Genomic DNA, 17,864 nt, shown 5'->3' with positions numbered 1-17,864 from the left:
TACTCCACCATGTCTGCGCCGACAGCCTCTTTTCTGAATGGACAAGAAGCTACTGCAAGGTGTTTGGTCCAATTCCATCTCCCGTAAGAAGAGCACTGGCTAGAATGACATTGCCCGTAACCAATTGAAATGGTGGGAGGGCTCAACGCACTTGCATGTGTGTAGATTTTCTCTTCGCATTTAGTGCGCGCTGTCAGATAATTGGTTAACATGAAGGACTCTGCATGACACAAAGCATCAGTCTCCAGTGCGCATTATTTTTGGTGAGGCTACGCAATGTAACATTATCATATGCCGAAAAACCTGAGAAATACCACTTAATGATAGAAAAAGTAAAAAAATAAAATAATAAAAGATACATACCATGATATTAACGTGTTCACTGAACTGAAAGTCATAGACGTCTATTTCAGGTCATCATGATGGGAAGATAAATTGTATAACCAAGACAAGCTCATTGCACCAAATCGGTTTGGTGAATTAAAACACGCACTCGTGTGGCAAGACGTGGGACTGCACCATCAGAAGACAAAGCTGGTCAACGTTTGACATAATTTTCCTTGAGATAGAGGATTGCCTATGGGGTTACCCATGCCAAGCTAATAGTCGTGCGCAATAGGCTTATGAGTGTCTTAGAGTCAAGCTACGTGTTAGCTGGAAAATCCCAAAATCATTCACTATTTGGTAATCGACTAGCCTAATATAAAATGTGTCGTCCCTGAGCACACACAGAAGATGTGTCAAAATGACACATCTCTTCTTAGAGTGTATGAATGGAACATTTTGTGAATAAGGGGAGACAGTCTGCTGACGAGCTGGCAACTATAATTACAAGATGATAAGAGAAGATAATACAAGATTATAACAGGTATCCATATGAAGAATTCATTCATATCTGTAGCGAATGCATATCTTAAACTGTATTTTGTTGTCTTTGTACCCTCGCCTAGGCCTGCACAATGCCAATAACGTTGAATTTAATTGGATTACGCACCAACTGTGGAACTGTCAAAATGTTAGTAAACTGAATGTCCATACAACGGTTATTATGTGTATTGTATTGAATATCGTTCCGTGCTGGTAGGTTACAAAAATAATGGAAGGCAATTCAATTTGCTTGAACAGAGCGATAGGCCAAAATAAGACAAGGCGTATAGGCCTATCATTTATTTTTTATTTTTTATTTTTTTATTTTTTGCAAGCCTATAGCCTACTTCATATAATAATTGGCTACGATACAGTAATATAGCATCTTTCAAGAAAATGTAAGCAGAGCTTTAAGAAGCGCTTTACATAAATCAATGTAGTGCTTTAATAACTACTTTAGGCTACAATATTTTTTTCCATGTCCACTATGTTGTAGACCTATGTTTGATAAAACTGAAAATAGTGTTTAGGCAAATTTGCTTTTTGTTATAATATGCCTTAAAAACAGATTACTTTCAGTTTAAAATGTCTTGATATGAGGAGGTTCTTTAAGCTCTGAACTGCAATTTTACTCATGTAGATGGATACAAAGTTGCACTTCTCATATTCACACGCGTCAGGTGAAAAGGCTTCCGGATACGCTGATGTTTGTGCAACGTCATCAGTCATGTGTGGACAGGGAGATTACGTGGTGCTGAAGTTAGGTCGCTAGCTGACTAGCTGGAAAGCTAATTCGCTGTAAACATTTCAAAGTGGAGCTATCCAGTGGCAGTTTGGAGTCTCATTTCAGAGGAATTTGTTGACACCGAACATGGATGATAATAGAATGGATAGCGACGTTCTGACAGTGTGTTGTGGGTCAAATGGTAAGTGATGGCTAAATGGTCGTTCGATGAAGGTAGCCTACCCAAGCTATCATACCTAGCTTGAATTGTTAACGTAATTTCCAGCTGCTTGATACTGTGAATGCTCAATTGGATGTTTGGTTACGACCATATGCTGCCACATAAGCGAAACATGACTATCTTCCTCGTCGATAATTTGAAGAGGATTTTTGGTGCTAATTTCAGATACGATCAGCTGATGTCCTGTTTGCCAATTGTTATGTAGGTTGCTAGCTTGCGGGCTAACATTTTGTCAGTGTAGCTATTACTGCTAGCCAGGTAACATTAGCTGTCTTCTTGTCATGTCTTCAGATCAAACAGTCACTTATGTTTCACCTCGGGTTAGAACGGATGGTGCAAGCTAAAGAAGTAAACAAAGTCACACAGAGTAAGCTTGTCAGTTGTGTCTTAACGATGTTATTACCTCTTCATCACCGTAGGTAATCACACACACCACTCATTATCGGCTATTATAAAAGCTCGAGACGCATTGTTGATATAGACTTGTTTGTCATTATATGCTTATCGGCTAGTCACCGTGATGCTAAAGTGATGTGTTCGTGGCTACGAGAGATTTCATATCGTCAGTGCTAGCTAAATATAATATGATATTATTTATCATAACGCTCCTAATGCCATTTGAATGGTTACTGGAATGACTTAAGGCAGGGACATGAGTTTGTAATTTCATAGCCTTAGAATAATCCAAGGTGTCCGATTTGACAACTGTCATCTGTCTTAAAAGCTTTTTTACTTGATATGGTCATCGTAAAGTAAGTCGTTTAGAGACCCCCTTCTCCCTCTGCCATTCATCGTTAAACATTGATTTGTGTTGGTAATACACTCACAATCAGCTACCTCTTATCCAGATAAAGCAGCCTAAGCTTTGATACCACCTAGAAGCAGAATTCCTGGCTATCAAATTAGGCTTTTCACGAAACCTATCGGGTCAATGTGTTATTTTGCAGCTCAATAATACACTGGACGAAGATGAATCAACCGTTTGCTGTGAGTAAAGTCTGCCCTGAAGGACTCGGGAGCCCGAAGGTACATTAATGTCAGAGGATTAGACACTGACACTTCAATATATCAACCCACCAAGAGGAATTACCCCGAAGAGATGTTCGCTAAACTCAAGAAGAAGATAGCCGAGGAGGCGGCCACAGCCCCGAGGACAGGTGGCAGGATTCCTCGCTCTATGAGCAAAGAGTCCATAACTTCTGTGGGAGCAGACTCCGGCGATGACTTTGTGAGTTTGCTTCTTTGCTGTTTCTCTGCTGGATACTGTGGATATAGGCCTTTCCCCAGTATAGGACCCATGTCCATAACTCTCTCTTTGTTTCACTCTTTGTTCTTGGTCTTTGTAATGTTCAGGTCATGTTACTAGTTCTCATAGGCTTGCTTCTTTCATATCTTTTTTTCCAAGTTTTTAATCTGATTTCAATCTTAAAGCGAGATTCAACTTTTCTCTATTTTAGCTGATTAAGCATGGCTGCGGTCTTGTTGTCAGTTCTGCTTTCAGTCTTGCAAGAACGATCAATTAGTATACCCTGTATTATGTCATATGTAAGATTTGCTCAGCTTGGATGGTTGTTGAAAAGAGATCATATTTATTGGAGGCATGTTATCTATGTCATCATCCTGTTCAGACCAATATGAGAATGGAAGGAGTGGTCATGAAACCTGTGTAACCAGAACCTCCCAACTCCCTCTGTTTGAGGCACACATGAAGAAAGGCACACCTCACCCACATGGCAGTCACATGCTGCTCATTGTAAGGTGTTAAGAAACATGTATCCACATATATTGGCATACACACATGCACTATCAAACACGTAGAGACAATTTAGTGAAATGCAGTCCCTTTAGAATTATGCTTGTATTAAAATATCAGTGACATTTAACATAACATGCACAGACTTGACATTGTCATTCAGTGCCATTCACTTACTCAAGCAGAAGATGCAGACATTCAAGACCCCCTCTAACACACACACACACACACACACACACACACACACATTTTCACTTTCACAAAGACCTATTTGTGATGCCACAAAGTGAAAGAAAGATAATTTTTGTCAGGTTCTGACTTAAACCAAGCAGAGATGAATGTCTGTTTCAGTACAGCCAGACAAACACAGACACACAAGCTGCTTTGATCTACAGGTTTCAGATTTCGCTCTGGGCTATCTTGAATTATTTAAGATGTTGATCAGATGGAGACTCAGACCAGCAGTGCTGTACTTGGTTTGCAATCAGGCACAGATTAAGACACATCAAACCAAAACAGCTTTACAGCTCCTTATAGGAGTTGGGCATGATGGACTTTAATCTCAGTTTTTGATGGACTCCTTAAAAATGAAATATCTCTGTTAATGCCAAATAGGTTGCACAGTATCAGACCAAAACAAACATGATCTCTCTATTGTAGAACTTAATTAGTCTGGTATACTTAAAAGTTAGACTACTTTTTTGTATTATATTGTTTGGGGCTTTTTATGCCTTGAATGAAAGGAGAGAATGACAGGAAGTGAATGGGAGATAGAGTAGGGATGGGTTCGGGAAAAGACCACAGGGCGGTAATCGAACCCAGGTTGTAGTGTACGGTGCAGGTGCCCCAGCCAGTTGCGCCACAGCTGGGGCTGGGGCCAACCACTTTGAACTGTGTTTGAATCGGTCCTTTTAGTAGCAACAATCTGCCTGTCTGTCTCTCTCTCTCTCCCAGTCTCTCTGACCAGGGCTCAAAATTAGCATCAGCCACCAGCCAAATGCTGGTCAATTTTGAAGTTGGCTGGTAGATTTCAGACAGAAAATAGGTATTTCCTTTTGAATGGCTGGTGAATTTCACCAGTTTATCTGTCTCTGGCTGGTAAATATTCACATTTCAAAAAGTTCATTTTGACCCCTGTCTCTGACCCTCTGTGTGTCTCTGCTCTCACGCATTTCCTCCAGGCCTCTGATGGCAGCAGCTCCAGAGACGACCTTCCATCACAGATCTTACGCAAGAATTATCACATTCGCAAGCTGGAAGCCAAACTTGCAGGTAATGCATAATCATGTTAAACACAGATGTAGGTTAAAATGCACGCACGCACATACACACACACACACACACACACACACACACACACACACACACATACACACACACCCACACACACCCACACACCCACATGCGTGCGTGTGCTCACTCAGTCACGCGACCAAACGTGACTGAGTGAGCACAGGGTTGATCAGTCTCACAGCATATGAAATCGTAGAAAAGGCAAGACAAAGAAAAATGTTTAATGGCCTATGCAGATTGCTCAATTTCAGCCCTATTTCGTAGCCGACAAATTTCCAGTGACACCAAAGGAGGAACACGTCTTGTAATGTGAAATATTCAACAACATGGTATTTATCTTGTGCGATGTTCCACGACTCCACCACCAAAAGTCTAGCACGTCTGAATTTTTGGGTAGTCTCCTGTGACTCCCGTGTTGACACTGACATTATGACGACACAATATACAATTATGACTACAATAGATAGGCTACATGATCTTGTAATGAGGCCAATCTTCTGACCAAGACTACAAGAATTTGTGGTTCTCTAATCGCCTAGCCTGACACGTTCAATCATAAAAGACCATCGTGGAGGACAATTCTTTTTTTATTATTGTGTTCTGCATAGGCCATAAGGCCAGTGCTGCTCTAGTTCCTCTTGATGACTATGAGGTTTCCTACAATGCCACAAATAACCCGCTCACACATTCCGGCCGAAAATCTTTATTCTCCGGAGTCCTGCATGATGTGGTTTGTTTTGGCAGTCTCCACTTCTCTTCTGAGAATATCTACTTCCTGGGGTGTTTTTAAGCTCGAGCTCCTCTACATAAACCTGACTCAGCATAGTCCATATGTCCACAAGCACGGTTTGGTTTAAGGAGCATTCTTTAAGCTCGTCCCACTCATACCCTGAAACCCCTAAAGTCTGGAATGTGATATAAGCCATAACTTTTCACAGCACCACTGGAGTCAGCGATGTATCACCATGTATTAACATCTTTTTTTTTCTTTTCTTTTTTTTTATTTTTTTTAAAAAAAGGATGTTAATACTACAGGCAAACATGATTTTATTCAATTCTGTCAGTTTATACTGTGAATAAATGCTCCAGTTTCACTATTCTAGAAATGCAATATACACTAATCCAGCGCGAACTTTATGGGCGCTGCCATCTTGAATATCGCCATTACTGCGTGCCTGCGAGTGTGACGAGTGACACTTGTCTGTGCTTTTCAATGAAAGCATCCTGTCAGAGAATGTCTAACGAGAGGACTGGTAATGGATGAAAATGTCAGGTGAAAGGGAACATTGGATCAATGATGTCAGACTGTACCAAAACTTACCAATGAAGGTAATTTATTAACAACATAAGGTATTAAAACGTGTATTAATGACAGCTAACTTCTGCAACAGCCGCCTATGGAACCAACGGGCTAATTTCTTAGCAGCCAGGCACGCAGTAATGGCGGTTTTGTGTTACTTCCGTGTTTCGCTGGATTAGTGTATAACACAAGTAAGAGCATAATGTATGAGTAAGCTATATGATGGTATTGCGCTGACAGCATCATTGCATCTGAGAGGTTCTGACAAGATTGCATTGTTGTATGTTTGAGAGGTTTTGCTGGGGGTCATCCATCAGGTCAATGAAAAGTTACAGGGTGCTCGGTGGTCTTTCATTTTGCAAAGCCATTGTTTTCCCTTCATTATTTATCTGCTCAATCACGTTTATCCTTTTGTTTTCTCCTCCTGTGTTTGTTCCCCTGCCCTGTCCTCTTTTGCACCCCCATCCTCCTGCTATCCCCCTGTGTGCGTGCGTGCGCGTGTGTGTGTGTGTGTGTGTGTGTGTGTGTGTGTGTGTGTGTGTGTGTGTGTGTGTGTGTGTGTGTGTGTGTGTGTGTGTGTGTGTGTGTGTGCGTGTGTGTGCGTGCGTGTGCACATGCTTATGTGTCTGTTTGTGAATGTGTGTGTGTGTGTGTGTGTGTGTGTGTATGTGTATGTGTGTCCACCCCCTTCCCTCCCATCCATAGACTATGCAGAGCAGCTTCGGCTGTTGCAGAAGACCAAGGACAAGCTTGAGAATGCATTAGAAAACCACCAGGATTGTACGTACCTCCCATCCTCCTCCTCCTCCTCCTCCTTACCTGTTTGTCTGCTATCCATATTTTTTACCCTGCCTACCCAGTCCACCGCCCCAACAACTTCCTATAGAGGCCACTGAATCCCCCAGTCACTCAGGGACGGAGACTGAGAGGTAGAGAGTGTGAAAGAGAGAGAGAGAGAGAGAAAGCTTCATTGTAGCCGAGTCCATTCATGCATTCACTGAGCAGTGAGATGAAGACCTGCTATGACTCCCCAACCCCCTTCCTCAGGCCAGTTCACAGTTCATCTAGCAAAACGAGGAAATGAGACAAAGTAGTGGACTCGTAAAGTGTAGTACAAGGTACAAGGGAGGGAGCTCTCTGAACGCTAACATGCTTTTTGTCATACTGCAACAATAGAGAGAGAGTGGCCTCTGTTTCTTTACTGACATTCATGAACGCTGCTCTCTGCTTGTTAATGTGTTGAAACAAAGTTATAAAGTAGTCAGCATTCTTTGTGCCGGGAGCTAAAAATGGCACACATGTTTTAACCCTTTAAGGTCCCATGCAACCATACCCAGTGTTCTAAAATGGAATCAAGCATATGTATTTAAACGTTTTTAAACATATTGGTCTCATCTCAGTGGATGCATGTTTACTAGCATAAGGGATTTTCTTTCCACTCTCACTCTCTACTTAAGATATTTCAGTGAACCCTGATGATGTTGTCTTGGTTGAACTCTTTTGTGGTAGTTCTGAAAATATGTGTTTGCTGGATATCCCTGAAATGATCTTAGATAATTAGCTTTGCTAGCTCACAGTAGATGTGACGGAAGCTGTGAAGATGTGTGTCGTTGAGTTTTTGCTCTGGACACATCACAGAAGTGAAATGAAACTAGATATTGTCCTCTATAACTAGCCTACTGATGTAGAACCCTTACATGTTTCTCTCTGTGCTTGGAGTCCATCCTTTAGGGAACTAGGCATTTGAGGAAGCCAGCTGTAGCATTGCGTGTTTGGTCCAAGAGCACTTTCAGTTAAATTCAAAACGGTTGCTTCCTGACTAAATGAAAATGTTTGATGGGACTCCAACTCCACAGCTGTTAGGTTTCATGATGGGGCCCCAAAGTCAAAACCTATTAGATTCCAACTGGCCCGTCTCCTTTTGTCTACACAGCCTCTATGAGGAAACTGCAGGACCAGAATGAGTCATATCAGTCTAGCAGAGCCAAGATGGCCGAAGGCATGGCTCTGGCCCTGGAGAAGAAGGACCAGGTGAGTCGAGTGTGCATTGTGAGGTCTTCGAATGGCATTCTGGGAGACGTAGTCCATTCACTTAGGCTTTTTTCTTGTAGGAGTGGATGGAAAAGATGGCAGTGCTAGACCAGGTAAGTGTTGTTGTCTGTCTGCCATGGGGAGGCTAATGGGTAGTGGATAATGAACAGCACAATAATCTTAATTCAAATCTTAATTCAGATTTGGTGTGAACGGTGATGGAGCAGAGTAATCCTCATAAAGAAAGCACATCAAATTAAAACATTATTTTGTGTAGTGGGGACAGATATGGCGACAGGACAGGATGAGGGATAGATGGGAAATTCTTTGAGCCTCACCCTCTGCTTTCTATGTGTTTTTTTCCCTCTCTCTCCTTTCTTTCCTCCTTTCTTTCTCCATCTTTCTATCTATTGGCATTCTCTTTCTCTCACTCTCTGTCTTTGTCTCTGTCTTTCTCTTTCTCTCTCTCTCTTCCTCTCTCTCTCCCTCTCGGCTGACTCCCGTTGCAGGAGAAGGCGACCCTGTCTGCGCGTCTGGCGGAGATGACCGAGCAGAGCCTGAACCTGTTCCAGAAGAGGGACGATCTGGACGAGCTGGAGGGCTTCCAGCAGCAGGAGCTGGCCAAAGTCAAACACATGGTACGATGGTGCTACAGCAGTGGCCAGCCCAGCATGGACCAGACTAGCCCCACAGGCTCACATGGCTCTCCCCTGCAGATCGAGAAGGGGACGGACTGCGCACTGTATACAGGCTCCAAAAAATACTTTATTTATTCTTAAAAGGCAACGTTTCGATCTCAACAGATACAGTGTGCAGACCGTCACCTTCTCTCTGACACGTTTGTCTGGCACCTGTTACAACATACTTTGGATGTGCGCCCCCGTCCCTACAAATATGTCTCCCCTACAGATCGCCAGCCTGTCACATGTGCTGACCACAGAGCGCATAGAGCCTCTATGCAGCATTTGTAGTGCTGTGTACATGGAAGTTACAGCATGTAACTGCAGTCTTTTACTGCTAAAGTCTCGTGCTTTGTGTGGTCTGCATGTCAAGTCAGGTGGACATCAGCCGCACGACAGTGTTTTATGCAAGTTAAAAGAAACAAATCCATATTAATACCATATTATTAACTGCCCCTGTGTATTAACCTCATACCTGAAGAAACAAAAGTCAATGTATAAGCCACGGCTAATAGTTGAGAAATGACGGCGTCACTGCCAGACACTCGGTCGGCCTGAGTGTCCCTGAGATGATCAAACCCAGTCACCTTTACCTTTTTAAAGGGCACACTGTTGCGCATGCACACACAGTAAACGTGGAAGAAAATGCAGGTAGTTCCTTGAAGAACCTGTTTCAGAAGGCAACAGCATATCCACAGAGCATGCTTTGTAGACTACTCTCTCTGTCATGCCCAAATAAGCACTGTGCCGGGAACTCGGGGCAGAATTCCCTTTCGGCTTTCGGCCTGATGTAAGTGGTTTCGTCTGGGGATTTCCCTCTGTGTCATGTGGGTCCCAGAGAACCAACACTTTAATTGCATACTCATTACAGTGACAGCAGTCAGCGTGTGGCATGCGTTATGTGTCAGGCACGACTGGTATGCCCCTATCTGTCTAAAGGAAGGAGATGGAAGGTGGTGATATTGAAAGCAAGGCTTTGAGCAATATCGCTGGGCAGTATCACTGATCGATGTTTAGGGACTTTCCTGCTGATGCAGGGCAGCACAATTGTGTCTGGTGAATCACTTCGTCGTGGTCATCTAATCAGAACCTTTGGAGCCTGACGTGTTCTTATTGGCCACAAACTTGGCCCATGTATCACACAAGGACTCTGATGAAGATGTTGCTACATCGAAACGTTAGTCAGTGATGTTTTTGCGGGACGTAGAATTTAAAGAAGACGTCTGAGTTGCACCGGTGTCCCTCTCCCTCCCTTTGCCCGTGTATGGTCAGCTTGAGACTAGCGCTGGCTCTGGTGTTGGTGTTGGCGGGTCCTCAGTGGGGTAGACAGGGGCCAGTAGTGTGTTTGGGGAGCAGGTGGTGTGTCTGGCCAACACATAACAGCACAGCAGGAATGGATGCCCAAGCGCTAGAAGGCAAGGCACATTTATTTTTTATGTAGTGCATTTCATACATGGGAGTAATTCAACGTGCTTTACATAAACAAAAGCAAAGAGTAATCGTAAAAATTGCCCTACAGCAAGTTGCGGTTGGCATTTCTTTGTTTCAGCTTGTGCAGAGTGTTTAAGCCGAGTTGTTGATGTCTTGTTCTGTCTATACGGCTACTGTGTGAGTGCTCAGCAGAGAATCGGCTGCAGGTCGGCAGAAGAATAATGTTGGGTGATTGAGAGAAAGGTGAAGATCTTGGCCCCAAGCCAACTGAGTTCTGTGCCACTTGGTCTGAAATATTCTCTGTGAATCCAGAAAAGGTCAAAATTGTCAATAAAGTTCATCCCACCTGAAAAGTATGTTTTTGCAAGCCAGGTGGTTAAACTGAATAGTCTGGTTAAAAACAAATTAATGAAAATTTGCATTCCAAGCTCATGTAGGGCAGAAAATACTTTTTCCTATTTGCCTTTTTGAGACGAGTATGTGGAAGGGTAGACATTTGATGGATGTTGGGATGTTGTCTTTAGGTGTTTTTGCATCCAGCTTTGAAGTACAGGGTGTGTTTCCCCTCCCAGACGGTAGTCTAGTCTTTGTCCCAGACACACTCAGGGTCTCCTGTGCTGCCCGCCTGCGTCCTTTACTGTCAGAGGCTGCAAGCTCTTTCTCGCTCTCTTTGTGTCTCTTTTGCTCTCTCTCTCTCTCTCTCTCTCTCTCTCTCTCTCTCTCTCTCTCTCTCTCTCTCTCTCTCTCTCTCTCTCTCTTTTGCTCTCTCTCTCTCTCCCTCTCTCTCCCCTCCCTGCCCCTTTCTCTCACGAAGCTGGTGCATCTGAGATCACATAGCTCTTATCATCTATTATTTATCTGTCTCGATTCTCTTTGTCTCTCTTTCTTTGTGTGTCTTATCTCTCCTCTCTCTCTCTCTCTCTCTCCCCTTCTCTCTCTCTCTCTCTCTCTCTCTCGCTCTCTCTCTCTCTCTCTCTCTCTCTCTCTCTCTCTCTCTCTCTCTCTCTCTCTCTCTCTCTCACGCACACATACACACACACGCACACACACACACACACATGCAGACTCTCAGTCTCTCTTATCTGATCTGTAGGACATACGTTCTTTCCCTTTCCTCTGTGTAGTTTACTCAAGCCTCTCTATTTCTCTATAACCCCCCAGTCCCCCACATCACACACACACACACACACACACACACACACACACACACACACACACACACACACACATGCAGACTGTCAGTCTCTCTTATCTGATCTGTAGGACATTCGTTCTTTCCCTTTCCTCTGTGTAGTTTACTCAAGCCTCTCTATTTCTCTATAACCCCCCCAGTCCCCCACATCACACACACACACACACACACACACACACACACACACACACACACACCCTTTATCATCAGATCTCCATGAACACACCCTCTTATTCCTCTCTTTCCGTTAACATCCCTGTTAAGTGTTTAATGCCTCTATCTTCCCTCTCTCTCTTTCTCAAATTCAAATTTAAAGGTGATTTATTAGCATGACCGAGTACAGTGTTGCCAAAGCTGGTGTTACAAATAACAGTAGTATCACAAAAGAAAGACAATAGAAATGCAGCAATGCGGGTATAAACTCTCTCTCTTTCTCTCTCCCACTCTCCCTTGTTCTCCCTATCTCTCTCAATCTCTCTCTCTCTCTCTCTCTCTCTCTCTCTCTCTCTCTCTCTCTCTCTCTCTCTCTCTCTCTCTCTCTCTCTCTCCATATCTCTCTTCATCCGTTTCCTGCAGTTGCTAAAGCGTGAGGAGCAGCTGGGCCAGCAGGAGCGGAAGTTCCAGCAGAAGGAAGCGGAGCTCCAGACGGCCAGGCAGGCCTTGGCCGAAGCCCAGGACAGGCTGGGCGAGCTGGGCCAGGAGAGCCAGGCGAGCGGCCGGCTCAACGCGGAGCTGAAGGCCGAGAGGTAGAGAGACAGGATGGTGCCCGTGAGCATATGGCCCACACGGTGAACGAACCGTGTGCTGGAGAGGGAATGGAAGTCCAGCAAGTCGTTGTCCTTGTAGCTTACTCGAACCACGTGCACGAGTCAGAATGTGGCGTAGCTCTCTGTCCACACTGACTCTTTTAAAACATGCTGTTCTATTGCATCATATTTCTTGTTTTAAAAAAAAGCAGAACAACACAAGCAACAGAAGGATTAAGATTGAGAAGGAAGAGATTAGAAACGGGGCATCCTGCAAAAGTTCTGCTCAAAATATCCAGCCGCGTGGCATTGCGCTGCACAGCCCTGTGTCGCATCGCATCATTCCAGTGTAATCAAACTGATTTTGTCACTATCGCTCATGTCACATGCAGTGAGGACAATCCAAGCACAAAAGGTGAGGTGCAGTGAACTACATAGTTGGCAGCAGGCCTGTCTCTTTTGTTTACTTACTGAAGCGTACTTACTGGAGTATACTTACTGAAGTGTGCTTACTGAAGCGTACTTACGCTATGTGTTTGGGTGTGCACTGCCGCCACTGCAGTAGGATAAATGTGCAAAGCTTACGTGCATACTTACTTTAAATATCACTTAAGAACCATGGCACGAGTGAGGGTGAGGTTAGTAAAGATATTGCCACCGCTGTGGCTCGCCTGTAGACATGTCACGTGAGACCGGATGCTGAAACTGAACATTCACCCGACTGCATTTACTCAATATTCTCACTCAATAGCTGTCAAATCTGTGATGTTCTGAAATGGAAATGAAAAGTGATTACTAGGGGTGAAATATCCCCACTCTGGAGTGCCTCTCGTCCAGTCACAAATGACCTAACCTGATATTGCCCTGTGTGTGGGTATACAGTATGTGTTCATTTTTGGTTTGTGTGTGTGTGTGTGTGTAGGGAAGAGCTGCTCCTGGTGCGAGAGGAGATGGAGCTAAAGATCTCTGAGCTGGAGAGCAAAGAGCAGCAGCTGCAGCAGCTCATCCAGCAAGTCTCTGAGGACTTCCAACAGGTGAGACGCACGCATGCACACACACACAAATATTATACTAGTTCATACTACAGTTCAGTTCAAATCAGCTACCAGAGAATTTGTTGTACTTACATATCTCTCTCTCTCTCTATCTCTCTGTCTCTCTCTCTCTCTCTCTCTCTCTCTCTCTCTCTCTCTCTCTCTCTCTCTCTCTCTCTCTCTCTCTCTCTCTCTCTCTCTCTCTCTCTCTCTCTAGTCTCAGCAGACTGCCCAGTCCTTGGAGAAGTCCCTGGCTGCCCTGCAGATGGAGCAGGATGAGCTGAAGCTGCAACACGAGCAGCACAAGCAGAAGGTGTGTGTGTGCGTGTGTGTGTGTGTGTGTGTGTGTCTGTCTGTCCACAGCAAGCCTACCATTAACCATTGCTTACTGTCACCAATCACCATCTATCACATAGAGTTAGAGATGAAATGAAATATTTCAGAAAGTACTGAAACATTGAACTGTTGAACATCCGCATTCAAAAGTTTAGAGGTCACCTTAAGTTCACCGGTTAAGGTTATAGTGGATTTTAGGTCCAGAAATTTCACACAAAAGCCGAACTTCCCTGACTTTTTGTGAGTACTACAGTATGATGTCCTATGAAACTATGACACTCTATGAAAAAGAGCACAGTGCACTTAGCTGCTTATGAAGATGAATTTCCCCTTGGGGATCAATAAAGTATCTATCTAACTATCTAAGACTGGTTCTCAAAGTGGGGTCCGGGGACCCCTTGGGGTCCGAGACCCATAGCCAAGGGGTCCGTGAAATAATTTGCTTGAAATTATAATGTTAACATTTTAAAAAGATGATGCTCTTTTCACCCATAAAACAAGCAAATTGTGTCTATTTGGTCCTACCCACATTAACTTGGGATAGTGGACCCGGCCACAACTTCAGAGAATACGAATGGTTAACTGTTACGGTTACAAGGGGGTCCTCGGAAAACGTTATCCCCTAAAAGGGGTCCTTGGAACCAAAAACATTGAGAACCCTTGATCTAAGATACGCTTCATGTGGCTCTCTTGCTGTGGTCCAGGCCCAGGTGGAGGAGGAGGAGAGGGAGCGCACGCTGGCGGGCCTGCAGGAGAAGGCCAGCTCTCTGGAGAGACGCCTGGAGAGCGACCTGTCTCAGGACGAGCACCTGCAGGAGCTGCTCAAAGAGGTGAGGGAGCACGTCTTGGACACACACTTGAATTTCCCCTCGGGGATCAATAAAGTATCTATCTATCTATCTATCTATCTATCTATCACACACACACACACACACACACACACACACACACACACACACACACACACACACATACACATGCATACACACACACACACACACACACACACACACACACACACACACACACACACACACACACACACACACACACATACACACACACATATATATATACACACATACACACATCCATAGGCACGCCGTGCTGAGCTGACGTTTGTTAATGTGTGTGTGTGTGTGTGTGTGTGTGTGTGGTGTGTGTCAGAAATCCGTGCTGGAGCAGAGGCTGGAAGAGGCACGGGCGGAGCTTCTACAGGAGAGGACCTCCCACTCCAGCACATTCAGCTCGCAGGAGGCCCAGGTAATGTATACACACACACAGACACACCCTTGCACACACATCCACGTGCACACACCTGCACTCGCCCATAGTAATGCTTGGGCCATGGCATTGTATGATTTGAATGACGTATTGAGGAGTACTCATAGTTTTGGTGATAAGAGTGTGATTGCTGGAGACGTGTTTTGATAGTAGAGCCGCCTCTGCCTCCTCAGATCTCCAGGTTGAACGGTAGCGTGGCCGAGCTGCAGACGCTTCTCCGACACAAGGACGACTCAAACAAAGCCTACCGGGAGAGGACAGACGCACAGGTGTGTGTGTGTGTGTGTGTGTGTGTGTGTGTGTGTGTGTGTGTGTGTGTGTGTGTGTGTGTGTGTGTGTGTGTGTGTGTGTGTGTGTGTGTGTGTGTGTGTGTGTGTGTGTGTGTGTGTGTGTGTGTGTGTGTGTGTGTGTGTGTGTGTGTGTGTGTGTGTGTGTGTGTGCGCGCTCTCGCGCGCTCTCTCCCTTTTGTCTCCATATTTGTGTGTGTTTTGGTGTCTCCATGTGTGTGTGACTCTGTCAGCACTGTGGGTGGCTGATCTTAAGGAATGTATGTGTCACCACCAGTGTGTGTTGGAGTGTTCTACAAATGATTCATTAAGAGTGCGTTGTATGTTTGTGATGCCGCTATCATAACCTTGATGCATGTGATTGGTGGGTGTGTGTGAGAGAGAGCGAGTGAGATGCATGTCTCATACAGCCTTGATGTGTGTCGTGTGTGTGTGTGTGTGTGTGTGTGTGTGTGTGTGTGTGTGTGTGTGTGTGTGTGTGTGTGTGTGTGTGTGTGTGTGTGTGTGTGTGTGTGTGTGTGTGTGTGTGTGTGTGTGTGTGTGTGTGTGTGTGTGTGTGTGTGTGTGTGTGTGTGTGTGTGTGTGTGTGTGTGTGTGTGTGTGTGTGTGTGTGTGTGTGTGGGAGTAAGTTTGATGTCTCACACAGCCCTACTTCTCTCCCGGTCTCCCTCAGATTGGGGCTCTGGAGCAGCAGGTAGAGGAGTTCACCCAGAAGCTGAAGAACGCTGAACAGCAGCTGGCCGACAGTGAAGCACACAAACACACTCTGGTAAGACATTAAGCACCAACCAAACACACACACACACTTGCACATGCGCACACACACACACACACACACACACACACAAACACACACACACACACACACACATAGTACTACCCCAACCCATCCTCCACAGCCTTGCACTGTACACCCCCCCTGCACCCCCCCCCCCCTTCCCCAATCACACCATCATACCACACACAGACATGGCAGTCAGTGTTTGCCTAAGAGACGTGGGTAAACATTACCTCTCTCTCACTGCTGTACTGGTGGTCTCGCTACTGAAAACCCTCTTGGCCGTGAACTGCAAAATACACAGAGATATGACTCTGACATTTCTGTATCTTAGCAAAGTAAACACTCTGGTGTGTTTGCACGTTTGCCAATGCACTGACTAAACATAATTTTTTTTACGAAGACACATCTGTATGAGAATGCGGCACCTTTTATCTCTCTCGCCAGAGTTCTACCTCAGATGTCATATTTCGATGTGCTTGATTAGACACCATGGGTGTGAATCCAGAGAAGGATTTCAAAACCGCAAGAAATTTCCCCCCCTCTGCCTTTTCTCTCTGATTGAAGTCACTCGATTGAAGTCATTTGCTCCGTTTCCTTCTCATTCCCCCAACACTTCACTCACTTCTCTTTCGTTCTCTCGACGACAGCCTCTGAAAAGTTCAGTGCTATGACAGTGATTGAACAAATTGAAGCTATGCCAAAAGAAAAGGAAAGCAAAAATGTGTTATCTGCTACTTTCAACCTTTGGCTTGTGGGGTAATCTTGTTAATCTCTCTTTATATAAAGCTTAATCATAAAGTCATTCTAAAGGCCAAGCAGTACTGGCTTTAATGATGAACTGAGTTTATGTGGCAACGTTAGCATTGACTTCTGACTGACCTGCACCCTGGACTAGTTAGGCATGCGTATTATTGTTGTGTTGTCATGACACCAAAATGATAACTTATTATGATGCGATATCATGCCATTAACAGTCAGGTGTCCTGAATACAGAATAGTTACAGCGCCCCCTACTAATGGCCTGTACGGACTACACGACTTTTTTGTCTTTCACGATTATCTTTTACGATTGACCATGTCAGACTAGGCGATCAGAGAACCATGCAGTGTCGTGGCCGCAAGAGTGGCCACATTACAAGATCACTTATCGTAGCCTTCTCGTCGTGTGTCGTCACAGTATCAGTGTCAACACGGGAGTCGTAGGAGATTACCCAAAAAATCTAACATGCTAGACTTTTGGTCGTAACGTCTTAGAATGTCGCAGACAATAAATCGCGGGTCGTTGAACATGTCAGATTACAAGACGCTTCCTCCTTCGAACGTCGTTCCCGACTTTGAATATTCGGACCCGACAATGGAAATTTGTCGGCCACGACACAATAGTGGCAAAATCGGGCTGAAATCGTGTAGTCTGCACAGGCCATAATGTATTACATTACAAATGCATCGGCACCTTATCATGAACTGCAGTGTAGGAATGCACACACATCTACAACTTCGACAGGTGCTGGATATGGACACAAACGTAGTCAAAAGAAACAATATCTGCACACTGTCTTGTATGCTCCCAGTTTAATGGCAGGGTACATTAAACTGGGAGCATACTGGACAATACAGTGTGTGGATATATTTTCTTTTGACTACCTTATCATGAACTACCATATGCTACATACCTCTCTGACTTCATGACGCAGCCAATGCAAAGCACTCCAGGTACAAGTAACGTGACACAGAGTGTAACTTTCATTTGACACCAAGATCATTCTAGAATCTAGATAAAGGGGTTCTTTCATAGTAAGAGTTTTGCTGTCCGTATTTGTTTTGGCTGATCGAAGGTCCTTTTTGGAATCTCCAAATGGACACTGAGTAAAATGCATGTGTATA

General features: G+C 44.6%; 1 protein-coding gene across 2 annotated transcripts in view; it reads left to right on the top strand.

The window, feature by feature from the left end:
- The first annotated feature begins 1,606 nt into the window (after positions 1-1,606).
- Positions 1,607-17,864, top strand: part of golga1 (golgin A1) — a 31,685-nt gene continuing 15,427 nt past the window's right edge. The window contains exons 1-14 of one of the 2 annotated variants that reach the window (XM_062542689.1): positions 1,607-1,793; positions 2,780-3,060; positions 4,767-4,857; positions 6,884-6,958; positions 8,112-8,209; positions 8,290-8,322; positions 8,719-8,847; positions 12,089-12,258; positions 13,181-13,292; positions 13,510-13,605; positions 14,333-14,458; positions 14,796-14,891; positions 15,086-15,181; positions 15,873-15,968. In XM_062542689.1, coding sequence (XP_062398673.1) covers positions 2,932-3,060; positions 4,767-4,857; positions 6,884-6,958; positions 8,112-8,209; positions 8,290-8,322; positions 8,719-8,847; positions 12,089-12,258; positions 13,181-13,292; positions 13,510-13,605; positions 14,333-14,458; positions 14,796-14,891; positions 15,086-15,181; positions 15,873-15,968 — 1,347 coding nt within the window. In that variant the 5' untranslated portion in view covers positions 1,607-1,793; positions 2,780-2,931. The remainder of the gene's footprint in view (positions 1,794-2,779; positions 3,061-4,766; positions 4,858-6,883; positions 6,959-8,111; positions 8,210-8,289; positions 8,323-8,718; positions 8,848-12,088; positions 12,259-13,180; positions 13,293-13,509; positions 13,606-14,332; positions 14,459-14,795; positions 14,892-15,085; positions 15,182-15,872; positions 15,969-17,864) is intronic. The other variant, XM_062542690.1, reaches the window with a different exon arrangement.

Source organism: Sardina pilchardus, chromosome 8, assembly GCF_963854185.1.
Source record: "Sardina pilchardus chromosome 8, fSarPil1.1, whole genome shotgun sequence".
NCBI lineage: Eukaryota > Metazoa > Chordata > Actinopteri > Clupeiformes > Clupeidae > Sardina > Sardina pilchardus.
Note: the sequence above shows the minus strand (reverse complement) of the source record. Positions and strands in the feature narration are given on the sequence as shown.